At 60.4% G+C, this 21,277-nt stretch overlaps 1 protein-coding gene across 1 annotated transcript; it reads left to right on the top strand.

Moving 5' to 3' along the window:
- The first annotated feature begins 1,851 nt into the window (after positions 1-1,851).
- On the top strand, positions 1,852-16,274 carry NUAK2 (NUAK family kinase 2). The gene is made up of 7 exons (XM_041470507.1): positions 1,852-2,075; positions 8,127-8,247; positions 11,097-11,248; positions 12,694-12,759; positions 13,747-13,866; positions 14,108-14,240; positions 14,316-16,274. Exons 1-7 carry the CDS (start codon positions 1,857-1,859, stop codon positions 15,401-15,403), a joined length of 1,899 nt encoding a protein of 632 aa, XP_041326441.1. The 5' UTR covers positions 1,852-1,856; the 3' UTR covers positions 15,404-16,274.
- Positions 16,275-21,277: the final 5,003 nt, after the last annotated feature.

A 21,277-nucleotide genomic window follows, 5' to 3' on the forward strand; every position in this document is an offset into this window, starting at 1 on the left:
CACTGGGACAAGTGACAGCCGTGGAGAGTGGCCCAATGACACCAAAATCACATTTAATGTGTGTGGGACTGTGCTGGTACTGGTCACAGCCACAGAGAGTGGCCCAATGGCCCCAAAATGACATTTAATGTCTGTGGGACAGCCCTGGGACAGGTGACAGCCATGAGGAGTGGTTTGGTGCAAGGCTGTGCCCACGACTTGTGGTTCCACCTTCCCCGAGGGACATCTGTCCTCGAAAGGTCACTCTACAACCTCACCCCGGTGACAAAACCAGCCAGGGGACAGTGCCACCCACCTGGGTCTGCACTGACAGCGAGACACAGCCCCGAGGTGCTGCGAGCTCCGTCCTGTGTCACCTCTGTGTCACGTCTGTGTCACCCCCGCAGAGAGGAGCCGGCGCTGGGTTTGAATCATCCCTGGCAGGCGTTTGGGACCCCCTCCTCTGCCCGAGAGCGCCGGGAGCGGTGGGAAAATCCAGGTCTGGGTGAGTAATCCCGCAGTTATCTCCCTCTGCCATCGATCCAGGGTGTCCTCACACAGGCCAGAGCCTTTGTTTCGACTGTTCTGGGAAATAATTGCATTCTTTTAATATCTCCAAAGGAAGATTTACCGCGGGGAGACCACACGGGGAGAAGGTGTTGCTGAGGGAGCCGGGATGGCCCTGAGGAGCCTCAGCAGCCGTTTTCCCCCCGGCCCCGGGCCTGGAGAACGTTCTGGTTCCTCCCTCCCAGGCTGCGTGTCCAGGAGGGCAAAGGGTGGCTCTGTGGGAGTGTGGACAGGCTGCACTCGCCCGGGCCTCTCCTGTCCTTAATTTTGCCCTAAATGCCAGTTTTCCCCTGGGTTTGGTGCAGTTTTCCCCTGGAATCTGGTGCATTTTCCCCCTGTTATTTGATGTAGTGTTTCCCTGGGTTTGGTGCCATTTTTCCCTGGGTTTGGGTGTAGTTTTTCTCTAGGATTTGGTGCAGTTTTCCCCTAGGTTTGGTGCAGTTTTTTCTCTGGGATTTGGTGCAGTTTTTCCCTGGGATTTGGTGCAATTTTCCCCTGGGTTTAGGTGCAGCTTTTCCCTGGGATTTGGTGCAGTTTCCCCCCGGGTTTGGGTGCATTGGGACTCCTCACAGCAAATCCCATCTGGCTGTGCGTGTCCCTCTGCCCCCAGAGGAACATCCAGGTGCTTTGCTCCACATGATGGAATCATGGAATGGTTTGGGCTGGAAGGAACCTTAAACATCACCCCTGCCATATCAGGGACACCTCCCACTGTCCCAGGCTGCTCCAAGCCCCATCCAGCCTGGCCTTGGGCACTTCCAGGGATCCAGGGGCAGCCCCAGCTGCTCTGGGCACCCTGTGCCAGGTTCTGCCCACCCTCCCAGGAGGAATTCCATCCCAATATCCCATCTAACCCTGCCCTCAGTCACTGTGAAGCCATTCCCCCTTATCCTGGCACTCCAGGCTCACCTCCAAAGCCCCACTGACCCTCCCAGTGCTCCGGGCCTGCCCCTCTTCCCAACCTTTGGGTGAAATCCCTCCCTGCACCATCCCCTGGGAAATCCCCATCTCCCCCCAGCCTGGGCCCCCTTTGTCCCCTGGATCCCCTCTGTCCCCGCTCTCCACACCCCCTCCCTCACCCCAATTTTTTTGGGGTGCTCCCTGGCTCTCCGCCACCCCTCCCCGTGCGTTCCCCGCTCCCAGCGCTGCCCGTGGGGTCTCCCCGCTCCCGGCCCCCCCGTCCCTGTCCCGGCCCCGGGCGGGGCGGCCCCGGCAGCCGCCAATGGGCGCGGGGAGGCGCGGCCGCCGGGGCCGCCGCATTTATCGGCCGGGCCGGGCCGGGAAGCGGCGGAGCCGGAGCCGGGATCGGGATGGAGCGGGCGGCAGCGCCCGGGACCGGCTCCGCTTCGGCGCTGGCCGCCTCGCTGGCCGAGGGGCTGATCAAATCGCCGCGGCCGCTGATGAAGAAGCAGGCGGTGAAGCGGCACCACCACAAGCACAACCTGAAGCACCGCTACGAGTTCCTGGAAACGCTGGGCAAAGGCACCTACGGGAAGGTGAAGAAAGCCCGGGAGCGCTCCGGGAAGCTGGTAAGGATCCCCCTGGGGGGGGGGCATGGTCACCGTGCGGGGTCCCCGAGCTTCCCATGTCCCTAAGCATCCTCTGTCCCCGACGCATCCTCGGCGTTCCCGGCTCATCCCCTGGTTCGGTGTGTCCCTGCATTCCCCCGGTGAATCCCCCCGGTTCGGTGTGTCCCTCCATTCCCCCGGTGAATCCCCCCGGTGCGGTGTGTCCCTCTCTGTCCCCGATGTATCTCCCCGGTCCGGTGTGTCCCTCTCTGTCCCCTCTGCACCCCCGCAGTGTTTCCCGGTGGTCCCCGAGCTGCCCCCGCTTCCCGCAGCCCGGCCCCGCTGCCTCCCCCACCTCCGGTTCTCTCCCCTCCAATCCGTTCCCGGCGCATCCTCACGGACCCCCGAGCATCCCCCGCTCCGAGCATTTCGTCCCCGGTGTCGCCGGTCCCGGCTCCCCGCAGCCCCGGCCGGGCCCCGCTCCCCCCGCAGCTGCGGTTCTGCCTTGGTCCTGCTGCGGGGGGGGGGTCTCAGCGGGGCCGGGGGCAGCCCCGAGGGGTCTCGCCCCCCTCCTCCCGGGGGTCTGCAGCTCCTCTCGCCCACTTGACCGCGGTCGCGCTTCCTGGGGGCAGGAGCGGGCAGGGACGCGGCCGCCAAAGCAAACACCGCACTCGAGGCTGAAGGGTTTTTCCCTTCCTCTCACCCTGGGTTTGCCTTTCTCACGGTGTGGGGCACCCAGGGAGCAGCCGAGCTCTCCAAAATCCTGACTCACCCCAGCCCACTGGGGGAAAGTGGCTGTGGCTCACCCAGCTCAGCTTTCCTCGGGAAAAAGGGGATTGAACCCCCGGGAACGCCGGGCTCTGCTCTGTCCTGCGGGAATCTGCAAGGATTCAACCTTGGACCTGAATTCCCAGCCTCGAAGGGTGTGAGGGACCCCAAAAACCCCTCACAGCCCGGCCTGAGCAGGGGGGGTGAGCTGCTAGTGGCAGGACTGGCCCTGCCAGGGGCTGGGATGGGCTCAGCGACATCCCCTGGGAAAAAGCCGCGAATCCGCCGGCTTTCCTTGTGGCATCTTGATGAGATCAGATCCGAAGGCGGCTCTGCCCATCCGAGCCGCTGCTCTGCTGCATAATCAGGGCCTGGAAACGCAGCTTCCACCCACAGAGCTGCGAGGATCCCTCCCCTCGGCATGGGCGAGCAAATTCTCCTTTCCCTGCCCGCACCTGCAGCTCAGAAATCTCCGAATTAGGAAAGTCAGAACCTCAACTATTCCCCGCGATCCCCTCAGGATCGCTGTGTTTTCATGCAAATCCAACCCACGGGCCGCGGAGCCCTCAATCCAGCGGCAGAAAAGCCAAGGCTCTGCTCAGCAGCCCCTCCCCGGCCTGCCGGAGCAGCAGCAGGCTCCGAGCCACAAATCTCTCCTCTCCCCACAAATTCCTTCTCGGAGCACTCAGCATTTCCGGGCCGGCTTCATCCGCAGCTTTATCTCCGGCTCGGTTGTTCGCTGCTTCCCCAAGTGGTTTTCACTTCCCAAAGTGTGAGGGCAGGGGCCGGGCACCCTCGCGGGGATCCCACGGCACCGGCTGGGGCTGAAAAGCTGGAGCTGCTCCATCCACGGGGAATTTTTGCCTCTGGCGAATCGGGAATTGCCTCTGACAGGGGCGCTGGGTGTTGAACCAGCTCGTTTTACCGCCCGCGTTTCTCGTTCCTCTCTGAATTTTAAAATCCCTGCACTCCGAGCAGGCTGATTTGCTTGGAAGGTGACAGGAAATTCCAGGCTCCTGCAGCTGGAGGATGTTTTGGGACTTCCATGAATTATTTGTCTGGGAAAAATCCCTTTTATTTTCCTGTTAGAAATCCTTTATCTGAAGGGACGCTCCTGCTGAGTGCCTTTCCCAATCCTTACAAAAATCCCTGCAATATCAGGTGGGGAGGGAATTGCTGGTTGGTTTTCCTCCCCCTTCCCCCCCCTCCCCTTCTCTTTCTTTTTTCCCTTCCCTTTTCCCTTTTATTTTTCTCCCCCTTTTTTCCTTTCTTTTTTCCGCCTTTCCTTTTTTTTTCCCTTTCCCTTTTTTTTTTTTTGCTGTTTTCCCTTTTCTCGCCTTTTTCTTTCTCCTTTCCCTTTTTCTTTCTCCTTTCCCTTTCTCTTTCTCATATCGCTTTTTTTGCTTTCCCTTTTTCTTTCCCGTTTTTGTTCTTTCCCCTTTCTCTTCCTTCCCTTTTATTTTTCTTCCTACTTTTTTTTTTCCCTTCCCTTTTTACTTTCCTCCCTTTTTCCCCCCACCTGTTTGCAGCAGCCTCCGGGCTCATTTTCCCTCCCATCCCGGAGTTTTTCCCAGCCTGCCTCCCCATCCCTGGCCTGCAGCCAAGCCAAACATGCCCGGGGACCTCCCGTGGGACTCTCCTGGTGTCACAAACGCCACTTGGGGCCCGTGTGGTGCCAGGAGAAGGCAGCACCTGGAATATTCCAGAGCCTCCTTTGATCTGCAGGAAGGGGCGAATCCCGCTCTGTTCCGGGCTGGATTTAAATCCGAATTTCACCAAACTGCCCTTGCAGTCTGGAACAACTTCTGAAGCGCTGCCTGGGGTTGTAACTTCATGCATCTTTCAGCAGCTGCTGAAAATACCTGTTCAGCCCCCAAAAACTTGGAATTCAAAGACTTTTTTGGACTTGGAAAGCTCTGGGAGCTCCAGGGGGATTCCTCGCTGTTTCCCGGGGGGCTGCAGCACTGCCTGTCCCCGAGGCTGCTGTCCCCGGCTCCAGGGTGGCATTTCCCATCTCCAGGGGACACCCTGTGCTCCCATCCCCCTTGGGCAGGGAAAGTTTGGGAACAAAGCCCTGCTTGGCACCCCTGGGGGAGGACGGGAGGCTCCATCTGCCTGAAGGTCACTAATTTTGGGATGGGGCATCTCCTGGCGCTGCTCGATCTTTTTGTGGATTGTGGCTCCTGCCCTGAGCCCTGGCTCAGAATTTTGGGGATGTGAGCTGCTGAGGCAGCAAGGAAATGCTCGGAAATACTCCAAAATGCTCAGAAATGCTCCAAAATGCTGCGAAATTTTGGCTGCTGGGCCGGGTGCCAGGCTTTGCAGGAGGCAGCAGGAATTTGGGAGGCTGGCTGGCTGCAGGAAGGCTCTGCAAGGGTCAGGGAACTGGGGCAGCAGCAAAAATATTGTTAAAATTTAACCTGTTAAACAAAGGTCAGGGGAAAGGAAACCTGGCTGCGCTTCCCAGGAGCGTTGAACGCTTTCAGTATTGCCTGAGCAAGAAACTTGGGCCGGGGTTATTGAGCTTCTCCTGGCCAGAGTCCGCTGGCTCCACACGTGCTGGATCCTCCAGGAGCAATTTCTGCCCGGGCTGGTGCTGCCTGAGGCGGTTTGGGGCCAGAAAAATGGGATTTGGGGTCACAGAAATGGGGTTTGGGGTCAGAAAAATGGGTTTTGGGGCCAGAAAAATGGGGTTTGGGGTTACAGAAATGGCGTTTGGGGTCAGGAAAATGGGATTTGGGGTTACAGAAATGGGGTTTGGGGCCAGAAAAATGGGATTTGGGTCTACAGAAATGAGATTTGAGGTTACAGGAATGGGGTTTGGGGTCAGAAAAATGGGGTTTGGGATGAGAAAAATGGGATTTGGGGTTACAGGAATGGGATTTATGGCCACAAAGGAAATGCTCCAAAATGCTGCGAAATTTTGGCTGCTGGGCCGGGTGCCAGGCTTTGCAGGAGGCAGCAGGAATTTGGGAGGCTGGCTGGCTGCAGGAAGGCTCTGCAAGGGTCAGGGAACTGGGGCAGCAGCAAAAATATTGTTAAAATTTAACCTGTTAAACAAAGGTCAGGGGAAAGGAAACCTGGCTGCGCTTCCCAGAAGCGTTGAACGCTTTCAGTATTGCCTGAGCAAGAAACTTGGGCCGGGGTTATTGAGCTTCTCCTGGCCAGAGTCCGCTGGCTCCACACGTGCTGGATCCTCCAGGAGCAATTTCTGCCCGGGCTGGTGCTGCCTGAGGCGGTTTGGGGCCAGAAAAATGGGATTTGGGGTTACAGAAATGGGGTTTGGGGTCAGAAAAATGGGATTTGGGGCTACAGAAATGGGGTTTGGGGTGAGAGAAATGGGATTTGGGGTTACAGAAATGGGGTTTGGGGTCAGAAAAATGGGTTTTGGGGCCAGAAAAATGGGGTTTGGGGTTACAGAAATGGCGTTTGGGGTCAGGAAAATGGGATTTGGGGTTACAGAAATGGGGTTTGGGGCCAGAAAAATGGGATTTGGGTCTACAGAAATGAGATTTGAGGTTACAGGAATGGGATTTATGGCCAGAAAAATGGGATTTGGGGTTACAGGAATGGGATTTATGGCCACAAAAATGGGATTTGGGGCTACAGAAATGAGACCTGGGGCAAAAAAGGGATTTCAGGTGCCCACCTGAGCCCCTTTCAGAGGCTTCTCCCTGCTGGAACCTCGCTGGTTCAGCGCCTGCCGAGGGTGCCACAGGCCTGGCTTAGCAAAACTCAGCTGCCCGCTGGGCCGGGCTTTGGGGAGCGAGGTTTCCAAGGCCCCTAAATCGCAAGGACAGGGGGCTGAGCATCCCTCCCACACCTCGGGGGCAGCTGGGGCCGGCGGGGCTCCGCGGCCCCTCTCCCCGTTGCTGGGAGACCAGTGCGAGGGTCCCTGGACGGGATTAAAACTGTTCCGCATTCTTGTCTGCGAGGGGAAAAAAGAAAAAAAAGAAAAAAGAAAAAAAAATATAAAAGGTTGTGCTGGATTCAGTTGTAAATTCAGCCCTGGGAGCGCATTGTGTGCCCGCAGCCCCTTTGAAAGGGGATTAGGAGGCGGCTGTTCTTACTGCTCTGTTCTTACTCCTCCTGCTCCTCCCTTTTCAATCTCCTCGCAGAGGAAAACTTGAAAACGCAAAGGAAAGCCTGGAAAACTCCGGGTCTCCCACCCCGTTCCGAGGATCTGCTTTTTCACCCGAACTTTCTCTTACTCCTAGCAATGAAGTGCTTTAGAGGGAAACAGAAGGCGAGGTGTGGGGTTTTATTCCCTTTTCCTGACGTCAGGAATTGGCTGTTGTTGTTGTTGTGGTTGTGGTTATCTTGGTTATTTCCCGAGTCCTTCGTGCTGGGCACATTCCTGCGGCAGGACACGATCCCTGCCGAGCCCAAAAATCGGGAGCGGGGCTGGGCTACCTGTGGGAGAAGGCTCATGGAGCCCCAAAAATCAGGGCTGGGCTATGTGGGAGGAGGCTCAGGGAGCCCCAAAATCAGAGCTGGGCAACCTGCAGGAGGAGTCCTGGGGAGCCCCAAAAATCAGGAGGAGGTGTGCCTGATGGAGGAGGCTCAGGGAACCCCAAAAATCCGGGCTGGGCTACCTGGGAGGAGGCTCAGGGAGCCCCCAAAATCAGGGCTGTGCTGCCTGATCGAGGAATCTTGGGGAGCCCTAAACATCCAGGCTGGGCTTTGTGAGAGGAGGCTCAGGGAACGCCAAAAATGAGGAGCAGGTCTGCCTGATGGAGAAGTTCTGGGGAACCCTAAAAATCAGGGCTGGCTACCTGGGAAGAGGCTCAGGAAGCCCCAAAAGTCAGGAGCAGTTGTGCCTGATGGAGGAGGCTCAGGGAGCCCCCAAAATCAGGGCTGTGCTGCCTGATGGAGGAATCTTGGGGACCCCTAAAAATCAGGGCTGGCTACCCAGGAGGAGGCTCAGGAAGCCCCAAAAATCAGGAGCAGGGCTACCTGATGGAGGAGTCCTGGGGAGCCCCAAAAATCCGGGCTGGGCTGCCTGGGAGGAGGGTCAGGGAGCCCCAAAAATCTGGGCTGGACTACCTGATGGAGGAGCCTCGTGCCCCCCAAAAATGAGGAGCTGTCAGGGCGTCCCTCTGGGGCAGCTTCTCCCTCGCGTGCAGCAGCAGGACTTGGTGAGAATAAACCCCAAATGGATGAAATTTGCTTTTCTGGGAGCTGTTTCCATGGAGCTGCCCTGCTCAGCTCGTGGGGATGGTTTTTTTTTGTGAAAACAACAAACAGGGGAGGGAGGAATTTCTTCCTTCGGGAGCTCACAGCCCCCTCTGTGCTCCCCCACAGGTGGCCATCAAATCCATCCGCAAGGACAAAATCAAGGATGAGCAGGACCTTGTCCACATCCGGAGGGAGATTGAGATCATGTCCTCCCTCAACCACCCCCACATCATCGCTGTGCACGAAGGTGAGGCCTCCTCTCCCTTCCCTTTTCCAGCTGCATCCAGGATGGGAGCTTCTGGAACGGGCTGGGTACCCCGGGGGGCTCTTGGGCTGGGCTTGGCCCGGTTTGGCTCGGCTTGGGTGGGTTTAGCCCAGCTGGGTGGGTTTATCCCAGCCCTCTCCTCCCTTCCAGGACCTGGCTCCCGTTCCTGGCCACTCCCAGGGAATGCAGATGCTCCCGGGCTGCGTTTCTGTGTTTTCCCCGACGAGGGGAAATACCTGCTCCAGAAATCGCCCTTCCTGTCGCGTCCCCTCCCTCCCAGACAGGGAATCCAGCTCCAGATGTGGATTTTGGACACTCAGGCCCTGCTCCCTGCTCAGCCTCCCTCCACAGCCCCACGGCGGTTTCCAAAATTCACATTTGGGATGTGGGGCTGTGGAGGGAGGCTGAGCAGGGAGCAGGGCCTGAGGGTCCAAAATCCACATTTAGCCCCTGCTGCCTGCTCAGCCTCCCTCCACAGCCCCAATTTGTGGATTTTGGAAGCCCCGGCGCTGTGGAGAGAGCTGAGCAGGGGCTGAGTATGGCTGTGCCCGGAGAATTTGGCATCTCCGTGGATCTGCTCTGAGCCCGAGGTAGGGCTTAATTTAATCTCAGTCCTGGAGTCCTCCTCATTCCCTTCCCCGGGGCACTGGAAAAGCAAACCACAGCGTGCTGGGAGAGTTCCTGGTGCTGCCGGGCTTGGCTTTATGGCCAGGGCTGGGCTTTGTTGGGATAACCCAAGGGAATTGCTCCAGGTCCGAGCAGAACCAGACCGAGCCTAAACCCGCAGCTGGGTCGGGCTTAGCAGACACCGAGTCCCTGGGCTGTGCCCTTCCTGGGGCTGGCTCTGCCCCTGCTCCCGGCGCTGCTGAGGGATCCGGAGCCCTTTTGTGCTCCGAACAAAGGCGAGCGGGCTGGCAGCTGCTCCGCGGTGTTTGCGAGGGCTGACTCACCGCGGCGGCCGGAATGCAAACCCGCCGAGCGCTGCCTGGCTGCCAGCAGGAGGGAACGGCTGCGGTCCTGGCTGCAGGCACAGCCTTGTCTGCGAGCCGTGGGGACGGGCAGCAAGGTCACCGGCTGTGCCGGCGCTGTCAACTTCCCCTTGGAGGGGGTTCCAGCAGAGCCGCGCGCCTGAGGCACCGCTGGTGGCAGAGCCCAGGTGCTGGCAGAGCCTCGGTGGTGGCAGAGCCTCGGTGGTGGCACAGCTAGTGGTGGCAGAGCCTTTGTGGTGCCAGGGCTGCTGTGGTGGTGCAGCCTCAGTGGTGGCACAGCCAGTGGTGGCAGAGCCTCGGTGGTGGCACAGCCAGTGGTGGCAGAGCCTCGGTGGTGGCACAGCCAGTGGTGGCAGAGCCTGGGTGGTGGCAGAGCTGCTGTAGTGGCACAGCCTCGGTGGTGGCACAGCCTTGGCAGTGGCACAGCCAGTGGTGGCAGAGCCTGGGTGGTGGCAGAGCTGCTGTAGTGGCACAGCCTCGGTGGTGGCACAGCCTTGGCAGTGGCACAGCCAGTGGTGGCAGAGCCTGGGTGGTGGCAGAGCTGCTGTAGTGGCACAGCCTCGGTGGTGGCACAGCCTTGGCAGTGGCACAGCCAGTGGTGGCAGAGCCTGGGTGGTGGCAGAGCTGCTGTAGTGGCACAGCCTCGGTGGTGGCACAGCCTTGGCAGTGGCACAGCCAGTGGTGGCAGAGCCTTTCTGGTGCCAGAGCCACTGGTGTCAGAGCCTCAGCGGTGGCAGAGCTGCTGTAGTGGCACAGCCTCGATGGTGGCACAGCCCGTGGTGGCAGAGCCTTTGTGGTGCTAGAGCCAGTGGTGACACAGAACTTGTGTGGTGGCACAGAACCTCAATGGTGACACGGCCTTGGTGGTGGTAGAGTTGCTGGTGGCACGGCCTCAGTGGTGGCACATGTGGTGGTGGCAGGGTCTCGGTGGTGGCACAGCCTTGGTGGTGGCACCGCTGCTGGGCCAGTAGTGGCACAGCCAGTGGTGGCAGAGCCTTTCTGGTGCCAGAGCCACTGGTGTCAGAGCCTCAGCGGTGGCAGAGCCTCAGTGCTGGCACAGAACTTCAGTGGTGGTGGAGCTGCTGGTGGCAGAGCCTCAGTGGTGCTGTAGTGGCACAGCCTCGATGGTGGCACAGCCAGTGGTGGCAGAGCCTTTCTGGTGCCAGAGCCACTGGTGTCAGAGCCTCAGCGGTGGCAGAGCTGCTGTAGTGGCACAGCCTCGGTGGTGGCACAGCCTTGGTGGTGGCACCGCTGCTGGGCCAGTAGCTCTGGTGGCCCCGGGGGCCGTGGGTGACAGCTCTGGTGGCCCCCCTGACCTGCAGGTCCCTGTTTATCCAAGACTGAGGGCAGGGATTGGGGTTAGGGTCAATCAAGGCTCCACCTGCTCATTAACAGGAATGTCCTAACAAATATTCCCGAGGTTCCGAGGATCCCTTTTGTTACTATGATATTTTATGAAAAATCTTTTGCTAGGATTTTTCCCTCTTGGGAAGACAAGCAGCTTCAGGAGAGAAATGTAAACAATAACTCTCTGCTGCTGTGGACTGCAGCAGGTGCAGCTGTTATTGGAGCAGGTTGTTGTTTCTAATTAATGGCCAATCACAGATGCAGCTGCATCGGACTCTGAGAGTCACAAGGTTTTGTTATTGCATTCCATTCCTGTCCTTCCAGCCTCCTGATGAATCCTTTTATTTTTATTCTTTTAGTATAGTTTTTAGTATAGTATTTTAACAATAATATATATCATAATATAATAAACCAGCCTTCTGAAACATGGAGTCAAAATTCTCATCTCCACACACGGAGCACCAGACACAACACCCTTTTAACCCTTTCCTGCAGTGTTTGAGAACAGCGCCAAGATCGTCATCGTGATGGAATACGCCAGCAAGGGCGACCTGTACGATTACATCAGCGAGCGGCAGCGGCTCTCGGAGCAGGAGGCGCGACACTTCTTCCGCCAGGTCGTGTCCGCCGTCTACTACTGCCACAAGGTGGGTGGCACCGCCCTGCCTGGGCTTCCCGGGGGTTTCCAGGGGGGAAAAGCGGCTGGATGGGCTCCTGGGTTCTCCTCATGATGGATTCCCAGGGGAAGAGCGGCTGGATGGGCTCCTGGGTTCTCCTCATGATGGTTTCCTGGCTGGAGAGCAGCTGGATGGGCTCCTGAGCCCTCCTCCCAACAGATTCTGGGCTGGATGGGCTCCTGGGCCCTCCTCCTGATGGTTTCCCAATGGATTCCAGGCTGGATGGGCTTCTGAGCCTACTCCCGATGGATTCCTGGGGGAAGAGCAGCTGGATGGGCTCCTGGGTTCTCCTCACAATGGTTTTCTTCTGGAGAGCGGCTGGAGGGGCTCCTGAGCCCTCCTCTCAATGGTTTCCTGATGGATTCTGGGCTGGATGGGCTCCCCAGGGCTCCTCACGATGGGGTCCCGATGGTATCTTGACTGGATGGGCTGCTGAGCCCTCCTCCCGATGGATTCCCAGGGGAAGAGCAGCTGGATGGACTCATTGAGTTCTCCTCATGGTGGTTTCCTGGTTGGAGAGCAGCTGGACGGGCTCCTGGGTGCTTCTCCTGGTGGATTCCGGGCTGGATGGGCTCCTGAGCCCTCCTCCCAATGAATTCCTGGCTCCTCCCGATGGACTCCTGGTGGGATGGGCTCCTGAGCCCTCCTCCCAAGGGTTTCCCGGGGGAATGGGCTCCCCAGTGCTCCTCCCTGCAGCCCCACGGGAGGTGAGAGGAGCTCGTGGCTCTCCACTTGCCTGCAGAAAGGCTGATCCTGCCTTGAGTCTCAGGGGTGTGGCAGTGCCCCGGAGATTTGGGAGGTCCTGGCCTGGGCTGGGGGTGACTAACCCGGCCTGGGAGTTGTCACCTCCCCTCCCACCCGACCAGACGGAGACGCCCAGAGCTGCCCTCGGGGCTGGGAGCCAAGCCTGGGTCACCTGTCCTGTTTGTGTCACCTGTCCTGTTTGGATCAGCTGTCCTGTTCCTGACCAGAGTGTGAAGCTGCAGGACCCTCCCTGGGCTGTGGGTGATGCCCTGGCAGGACCCTTCAGCCCGAGGGTCTCTGGAGGTCGCTCCAAGGCTGTGCCCCAGCCCTCGGTGGGAACACGGGGTGTCAGGGCAGCTCCTGACCCCAAACTGGATCGGGGGCTCACTCCTCTGGGCACAGCAGGCCCTGCCCAAGCAGGAGCTGTGCCCTGGTGGAGCTGGCACCGCGTGCCACCGCGGCTGGGGACAATGGAGGAGCCCAGGGTGGCACTTGTTGCAGGCACCTCCCTGCTCCTGCTGCCCAGCTGGTGCCACCCAGGCTGGGCCACCCATCCCAGGGCCACGCCCGTGCTGTTTGTGGCCCTGTGCCCTGTTTGCCGTGCCCTGCCAGGTGTGCAGGACTTTCCCTCCCTCAACCCCTCCGGGAATTAACCCCTGCTCTTCCCGCAGAACGGGATCGTGCACCGGGACCTGAAGCTGGAGAACATCCTGCTGGATGCCAACGGGAACATCAAGGTGAGGGGACTGGGCTGTCACCCAGGGGGAGCTGCCCAGCCTGGAGGGACAGGGGGTGCCCACAAGGCCTCAGTGCCCTCAGGGCACGTGCACCCCTGGAATGCTGTGGACAGCTGGCAGAGCCTGGCAGCCCAGCAGATCTGGTGAAGCCGTAACTGATACTGCCCTGCTGATAAGAGGGCGAAGTCTGAGCGCCCAGCTCAGCGCTGGCTGGATGAGAAGGGCTCTTTTCCTGGTTTCTGTGTGTGCCAGGAAACCCCAGCTCCCCCACGGGCACCCAGTGGCGATTTCTGCCAGGGAGGAAGGGCACGGCCTGGCCTGGGCCGGGGATGCCCGCGGTCACTGATAACGGGGTTTATCTCCACCAGGGATAATTTTGTAACTGAGAGCTCGAGGGCAGCCAGGGAACCTCCTGCTGGCTGGGAGGTGACAGCTTAATGAGGATAATGAGCACCTGGGCGAGGTGGGGCTGATAGGGACCGCTGCAGCCTGGGGTGGCTGGGAATGAGCTGGAGGAAAGCCTGGAAGTCCTTCCAGCCTCATTTTTCCACTCTGCTCCCGCTGCCAGCGCCGCGGGGCAGCTGCTGCCGTGCCTAGGATGAAGCTTTTGGGAGGGAGAGAGCAACAGGAGAGAGCTCAGGGGTGGAGAACCAGGCTGAGGGGATTCAGAACCAAGGGCAGCCCTGGTTTGGACCAGGTTCATCCCTGGAGAGCTCCAGGAGAACTTTCAGCCTTGGGAAACTTTGGGAAAGGAAACTTTGGGAAAGGAGAACTTGGGAAAGGGAACTTTGGGGAAGGGGATTTTGGGAAAAGAGAACTTGGGAAAGGGGCATTTAGGAAAGGGGCCTTTGGGAAAGGGAGCTTTGGGAAAGGAGAACTTGGGAAAGAGGAACTTGGGAAAGGAGACTTTGGGAAAAGGGAACTTGGGAAGGGGGCCTTTGGGAAAGGGGTTTTGCTGCTGGATGACAGCTGTGTTTGTCCCCCCAGATTGCAGATTTCGGGCTGTCCAACGTTTTCCAGCAGGACAAGCTGCTCCAGACCTACTGCGGCAGCCCCCTGTACGCATCCCCCGAGATCATCAACGGGCGGCCCTACAAGGGCCCCGAGGTGGGTTGTGCCTCCCTGCGGGGCGTGGGGATGCCTCTGGGGTTTTCCCAGTGTGTTTTGGGGTAACAGGACCCCTGAGCCTGGGCATTGCGGGGTTGTTGGGTGTGCTGGGGTCCTGCCCCACGCTCTGTCCCTTCCCGGTGGTTCTGGCATCCTGGGAGTCCCAGTGAGGCTCTGGTGGGTGGAGACCAGGACAGCCCGGTCCTGCTGTCCCCTCCAGGCTCCTCTGTCCCTTTCACAGGTGGACAGCTGGTCCCTGGGTGTCCTCCTCTACATCCTGGTGCACGGCACCATGCCCTTCGATGGCCACGACTACAAGACTCTGGTCAAGCAGATCACCAGCGGGGACTACCGGGAGCCCACAAAGCTCTCAGGTAGGGACACCCCTGTCCCCCTGTGTGTCCCCCTTCCCCGTGTCCCCTCCCGTGCCTGACCTGTCCCTCCCCCAGATGCCTGCGGGCTGATCCGGTGGATGCTGATGGTGAACCCCGAGCGCCGGGCCACCATCGAGGACATCGCCACGCACTGGTGGGTCAACTGGGGCTACAAAATGCCTCTGGGCGAGCAGGAGCTGCTGCGGGAGAACGAATCGCCGCTGGCCACGGTGGCCGAGTGGCTGCGCCGCTCCTCCCGGCCCCTGCTGGAGAACGGCTCCAAGGTGCGCTGCTTCCTCAAGCAGCACATGCCCGGCGCGGCCCTGGAGCGGCAGCGCTCCCTCAAGAAGTCCAAGAAGGAGAACGACGTCTCCCACGCGCTGCAGGAGGTGCCCGCGGGCCCCGAGAACGCCTCCAAGTCCGTCCTCAAGCGGCCCAAGGGCATCCTGAAGAAGAGGAACTCCTGCGAGCAGAAGGTGCCCAGCCCCGGCCCCCCGCCCGGGGAGGGTGGGGAGGGTCCCCCCGCGGGGCTCTCCCGGGTCCTGCAGCCCCCCGGGACAGCGGGAGCAGCGCCCCCGGCCGCGCCCAAGAAGGGAATCCTGAAGAAGCCCTCGGCCAGGGAGTCGGGGTATTACTCGTCCCTGGAGTGCTGCGAGTCCGGGGACGTGCTGGACGCGGGGAGCCTGGACCTGGACGGGGCCGTGTTCGCCGAGCCGCCCTGCCCGGCCCCGCAGGGGCTGCCGGCCCGCAGGAAAGGAATCCTCAAACACAACGGCAAATTCTCCTCGGGCAGCGCCGAGCCCGGCAGCCCCCCCGGGAGGGGTTTCGGGGGCTTCAGCGAAGTGTCGCTGCCGCAGGGCCCCCGCGCCCGGCCCGCCAGCGCCGTCAGCGAGGACAGCATCCTGTCCACCGAGTCCTTCGACCAGCTGGAGCTGCCCGCCCGCCGCCCGCCCGGGGCTGCCATGCGGGGCTGCGTGTCCGCCGAGAGCCTCCTGCGGCTGGAGGAGGAGGAGGAGAGGGAGGAAGGGCGGCGGCTGCGCCGCTGGACTGTCACCCACTGCCGCAGCCCCTTGGCGGAGAGCAGCGCGTCGCTGGCGGGCTGTGACAGTGGCACCGAGCTCTACCGGCAGCGCGCTGTGGCCGTGGGGGTGAAGCTGAGCTGAGCCCACCTCCCTCCCCGCGGGGCTGCCCCGGGGTGGTGCATTGTGGGGAGGGGGCTGAGCCTCCCTCCCTTCCCTCCTCCCTTCCCTCCTTTCCTCCCCGGGGCTGCCGGTGCTGCTGATCCACATCCCACGGGTTGATTTGGCAGCCTCGGGGCGGGGGATGCCCCAGGGCCAGGACGTTTTATGGACCAAAGCCTCCAGAGTGACCCCCGAGCAGGGGCTGGGGGGTCCCGGGGGCTCCTCGCTGCCGTCCTCCCCTCTCCAACAGGCTCATCTCATCACGGGGCTGAAAGCAAGCGGTTGGGGGGGATTTTTGTTTTCTTTGCACTGTTTTTTGGCTGCACAAGGTAACGGAGGGGGTGGGTGATATACCTCAAACAAGCTGCAGATGTAGCAGGGTGCTGGTGAGGGCTCCAAGGTGCTGCCCGTGGGCTGGGCTTCGGGGGGTGCTGGGGGCACCCAGGCCACGGCTCTGCCCTCTGCTGAGTGCCGAGAAACTGGATGTGGCCAAAAGCCCAGGCTGGGAAATGCTGTGATGCCAACATCTCTCATTGTAATGTGGAAAAAAAAGAAAAAGAAAAAAAAAAAAAAGAAAAATGTGCCTTTGGTGAGGCACCGTTACTTTATTTATTGATTTATTGCCTTTGTCCAGGCTGGTGTGGAGGGCAGCAGCACGGGATGTGTCTGGCTCCACAGAGGCCATCCAGGGGTGTTTCTGGGGAGGTGGCTGTGTCCTTGTGTCACACGGCTCCCTTGCACTGTTGCCACGTGTGCTCGCTGGCCCTTTCCCCTCTCGGGGGGAGGTGTTGAGTTTTCCCTCCTTCCTACAGCACGGGCTGGAGAAAAACATTAAATTAAAGCAAATGGTAAAGCTGAGTTGTCGCTTTGATTGCTGGGGGTGAGGGAGGGGCTGCTGTCCCTGTGTCCCTGTCCCTGTGTCCCTGTCCCTGTGTCCCTGTCCCTTTCCTGCTGGGATGGGGCCGTGCTCCAGCCCAGGTGGGGGTGGGTGGGCTCAGACACGTCCTGCAGGTTGGAACGCCTCTGTGTGCTCAGCCCCTCCTCAAACTGGGTTTAACTGGTGCTGAACTGGGGCTGGACACATCGCTGATGGGGGGGGCTCAGCACCCCCGCGAGTGGGAAATGTGGATTTTAAGGCTGAGCAGCTGCTGGACAAACTGCCCAAAATTTAGGGGAAGTTGTGATGAGGAGCCCCCTCTCCCCTCCCCGTTGTGGGCAGCCCCCTGCCCCAGCCCTGCTCCCAAACCCCTCTCACACCCCTGATGTGGGGATGGGAAATCCGGATTTTAAGGCTGAGCAGCTGCAAAATTTAGGGAAAGCTGTGATGGAAGCAGGACAGTGAGGGATCAGGATCCCTTCTCCCCTCCCCTCTGTGGGCAGCCCCCTGGCCCAGCCCTGCTCCCAAACCCCTCTCACACCCCTGAACCTCCGTGGGTTTGAATTTTAGGGGACATCCCCGGGTTTTGGTGGCAGGAGCTTCCTCTCCACCCTTTCCCTTCTCCCGCTGCACACAGAAATCCATTCCCCTGCCCCGTGACCGTTCCCCGCTCCCAGCCGGGTTAACCGGAGCCGTTCCGCGGCTCCTCCCTCCCGCCAGCAGCGGGGACAGGGTGGCAGGGCTATGCCCGGAATGCCACCCTTTGTCCCAGCAGGGGTGGCAGGGGGGGTCACCGCGCTCGGCCCCCCGCCGCGCATTCCCCGCGTGCTTCCCGAGCCTTGGAGGAATTCCGGAGCCTTAAAGGAGCTCCCAGGGCATCCGGCTGAGCTGGGTAAAGTCCCGGAGCTCTGGGGGCTGCAGGGGTGGGATGGGCTGGGATGGGATCCGTGGGATGGGATGGGATGGGATCCACGGGATGGGATGGGATGGGATGGGATGGGATGGGATGGGATGGGATCCACGGGATGGGATGGGATTCATGGGTTGGGATGAGCCAGGCACAAAGCCGAGGATCCTTTTTAGGTTTGCTGTTGGAGCATCCCAGGATGTTCTGGCCCTGTTTCATCCGGGATTTTCAGGAAAACGTCCCCCGTGCTGTTTTTGGAGCCGTGGCAGCTCGGGGTGGGCAGTGCTGCACGCCAGGCTTTGGGGATGAACTTCCAGAGGACAGGTGTGGGGACTTTCAGGCATGGCGATCCCAAAGATTTTGAATGGGAATGTTGGCGTGGGTGACGTGTCTGCTCCCGGAGAACAAGGAGTGGCTGGGTCACATCTGAGCCGAAAACCACCCCAGATCCCACTGGGACCTGGCTGGCCGAGCACTGGGGGCCTCTGGGTGGGCACCCCTGGGTGTGAGGAACACACTGCCCACCCTGCCCCGTATCCCCGCTGGTGACACCAAACTTGTCCCTCTGCCCACCCTGCCCCATGTCCCTGCTGGTGACACCAGAGCTTGTTCTGCCCACCCTGCCCCGTGTCCCCACGGGTGCCACCAGAGCTTGTTCCGCTGTCGTGGCCAGCTCAGCCCAGCCCTGTGCCATCTCCCGGGGCTGCTCCGAGTCCCTTCCCACCTTCTCCCGGGCACAGCCGTGGGAAGGGTGGGAAAAGCCCTCGGATGAGGCGGTGACAGCGGCAGCAGAGTCCGGGGACACCGCGGTCACCCCAGAGACCGCCCCCCGCCCCGCGCTGCCGGAATTCCCCCGCCAGCCCCTGGAAACGCTCCTTTCATCCCAGCCTTGAGTTCCGCTGCCTCCGAGCCCCCCTGGCAGCCCCCCACCATTACTGGCGGCTCTTTCATCCGTGCAGCCCTTTCATCCTGAGCTTTGGCAATTCCCGCAGCCCCCACCCCGCCCTGCCCGGCCCCGCGGGGCTTTGGGGCGGCTGGAAATGACCTCAGCCGCGTTTTGCTGAGAAAATGTCATTTTTGGGGGGTGACTTCAGCCCCAAATGCTGCGTTTGCTGCCCTACAGTGTGTGGGAGAGGGGCTGGAACCCTGGAATCCGGGAGATGAATTGTGCTGGAGGATGGAGGGGTTGTCCTGTGGGTTTATATCCACTGATCCAGGCTTTTCTGGGATAATCCCATCCTGGATCCTTCTCCTGCTGGTCCTGGGGGAAATTGGTGCTTCCCACTGCTGCATCCCGGGGTTTGGGGCTGCAGCCATGCCAAAGGACAGGTGCAGGGACTTTCAGCCATGGGAATTGGGCATTCCCGAGGATTTTTCATGGGAAAGCTGGGGTGGGTGATGTGTCTGAGCCTCTCTGGGTCACCCCAGGCTTGGATCCCCCCTCACCCGGGGGCTGCTTTGGGATCCACATCCCCCGAGCAGCGGCAGCGCCCTGAGAAAGGGGAAAAAAGGGAATTTTGGGGTGGGAGCAGCAGTGAGCTGGCTGGGGGAGCAGAGCGAGCAGCTCCAGCTCCACTCCCAGCCGCTCCCCGCGGGAGCCTTTCCCGGCAGAGCGGAGCTCTGGGCGCTCCCCTGGCCCCGGGGGCCCTGAGTCACCCCCGGCAGCGGCTCCTGCCCGGGCTTGTGCCGGGACTCCCGGATCCGCCGAGCCCTTCTGTGGGATCGGGAGCTCCGCGGGAGGAGCGGACTCGGGGGGACGCTGGGGTGACCCCAGGGACAGCCGGCGGCCAAAGCCACCTCGGGTGTCGGGAATGCAGGTGGGGATGGGGATGGGTCCCCCTGGAGCTTCCCAGAACGGCAGGGAAGGGGATGGAGGCCCTGCTCATTAAACGGTGGCTCTTAATGACGCCCAGAGCAGCTCAGGGATGCCCCCGGAGCTCTGGAATTTGGGTGTCACCTCCCCCCTGGCCGCGGCCGAGCTCCTTCTTTGGAGCCCTGGGATTGTTCCTTCCTGTCGGAATCTCCCCGGCTCGGTTTTCCCTTCCCCGGGTTTTGTGTCGGAGCCCTTCTTTGTGTGTCTGACACACCGTGGGCGCAGAGCCAGGGATATTTCTGAGACATTTTGTCAGAACTTTGAGCGCCGGAACAATTAACACAACAAAGCTGAGGTGTTTCTTTGCCTCTGATTCTTTCAAAGTGGTTTTTTTTTTTTTTTTTTTTTTTTTTTTTTTCTTTTTTTTTTTTTTTTCCCTGTAGTTTTTTTGTAGTTATTTTTTAAGGTGCCTCCACAACCACCTGTTTGATTGCTGGATTTCTTTGAAGATCTAAAGGACAGAAATCCCCACATGAAAGTCTTCCCATATTCAATGGCAGCCTGGAGCAGCCCAAAAAAAGGGGGAGAATGCAGCACCCAGAAACTCTGATCCCGTTTTTTTTGGAGCACAAGATATGGCTGGGTCACGCCTGAGCCAAAAATGTAACCCCAGACCCCACTGGGGACCTGGCTGGCCGAGCACTGGTGGCCACTCTGAAGCTCCTGTGCCCCCCTGGAGCTGTGGTGATGCTTTTTGGGGTGCTGGGTCTCTGCTGGAAGATTTCTCCCATCAGGACAGCTCTGCCCATGCCGTGCCAGAGCCTCTGGGGTGTGCAGGGATGGCACAGAGGGGATCCGGCACTGCTGGAGCAAATCTGTGTTTGTGGGACCACCAGCACACCTCCTGTCCTTCCCATCCCTTGCAGGATCCACCCCACCGTGCCTGCCATGAACTGGTGGGAGCCACAAACCATAAAATACTGGAATATCCTGAGCTGGAAGGATCCATAGGGATTGTGGAGTTAACCTTGACCACAGCCCTGGAAGGACCCTCAGGGATCATGGATTTAACTCCTGACCACAGCCCTGGAAGGACCCTCAGGGATCATGGATTTAACTCCTGACCAAGCCCCTCATCCCGACCCCTCGGCTGCTCCCGGGACACTCCGGGATTGCAAAAGCCACCGGCTCTCATCTCATCCCTGGGGAGCAGCCCTGACAGCGCGGTGACTCAGGGGCCCTGTGGGTCCCCAGGGGTTGTGACACCTCCTGTCACCACCACATCACCGCCATGGCATCACCGTGGTGGCATCACCACCATGGCATCACCATGACAGCACCTCCATGATGGCATCACCATGATGGCATCACCGTGATGGCATCACTGCCATGGCACCTCCACGATGACATCACTGTGATGGCATCACTGCCATGGCATCACTGTGATGGCATCATCACGATGGCATCTCCACAATAGCATCTCCTCCTGTCACCACCACATCACCGCCATGGCATCACCGTGGTGGCATCACTGCCATGGCATCACCATGACAGCATCTCCATGATGGCATCACCGTGATGGCTTCACTGCCATGGCACCTCCACGATGGCATCACTGTGATGGCATCATCACGATGGCATCTCCACGATAGCATCTCCGCCATGGCATCTCCGTGATGGCATCACTGCCATGGCATCTTCACCATGGCATCTCCGTGATGGCACCTCCACCATGGCACCACCACAATGGCACCACCCCCCTGGCATCTCCACGCTGCCCAGGCTGGCACCCTCTGGGCTCTGTGTGCAGGGAAACCCACGGGGACCCCAACACCGCTGGCCTCCCAGCTGGGGCTGCCCAGGGTGGGCACGGGGCTGCTGCCAGCCTGCCCGGGAGGGGCAGGAGGTTCCAGAACCCTCTGCCCAGAGCCGCTGCTGCCTCATCGGGCACCTCCAGGGCCGTGGCAGCGCTCGTGCCGCGTCTCACATGGGAAGGGAGCGTGGCACCACGGCAGCTGCAGGCCAGGGCGACTTTCCCAGCGGATCTGCCTGCCTGGGAACGCAGAGCAGCAGCCAGACAGGTTTCTGGAAAGGGCTGGGCTGATGGATCCCGAATTTGGGATGCTGGTGCCCAGCCAAGCCCGCCCGGCAGTCCTGACCATCCCGTGAGGCATCCCCAGGCACCTGAGCGCCCGCGGGACCCCGGCTTGTGCAGCTGGAAAGGGGAAACGGCGACCCCCAGCTCCCCGAGGGCTCCGG

Source organism: Pyrgilauda ruficollis, unplaced genomic scaffold (assembly GCF_017590135.1).
Source record: "Pyrgilauda ruficollis isolate IOZ18807 unplaced genomic scaffold, ASM1759013v1 scaffold247, whole genome shotgun sequence".
NCBI lineage: Eukaryota > Metazoa > Chordata > Aves > Passeriformes > Passeridae > Pyrgilauda > Pyrgilauda ruficollis.

Bases quoted from the DNA above. Each gene is read 5' to 3' on its own strand.
- NUAK2 (XM_041470507.1), top strand. From the start codon at position 1,857: ATGGAGCGGGCGGCAGCGCCCGGGACCGGCTCCGCTTCGGCGCTGGCC. The intron at 11,249-12,693 runs GTGGGTGGCACC...CTCTTCCCGCAG, and splicing joins CCGTCTACTACTGCCACAAG to AACGGGATCGTGCACCGGGA. The intron at 12,760-13,746 runs GTGAGGGGACTG...TTGTCCCCCCAG, and splicing joins ATGCCAACGGGAACATCAAG to ATTGCAGATTTCGGGCTGTC.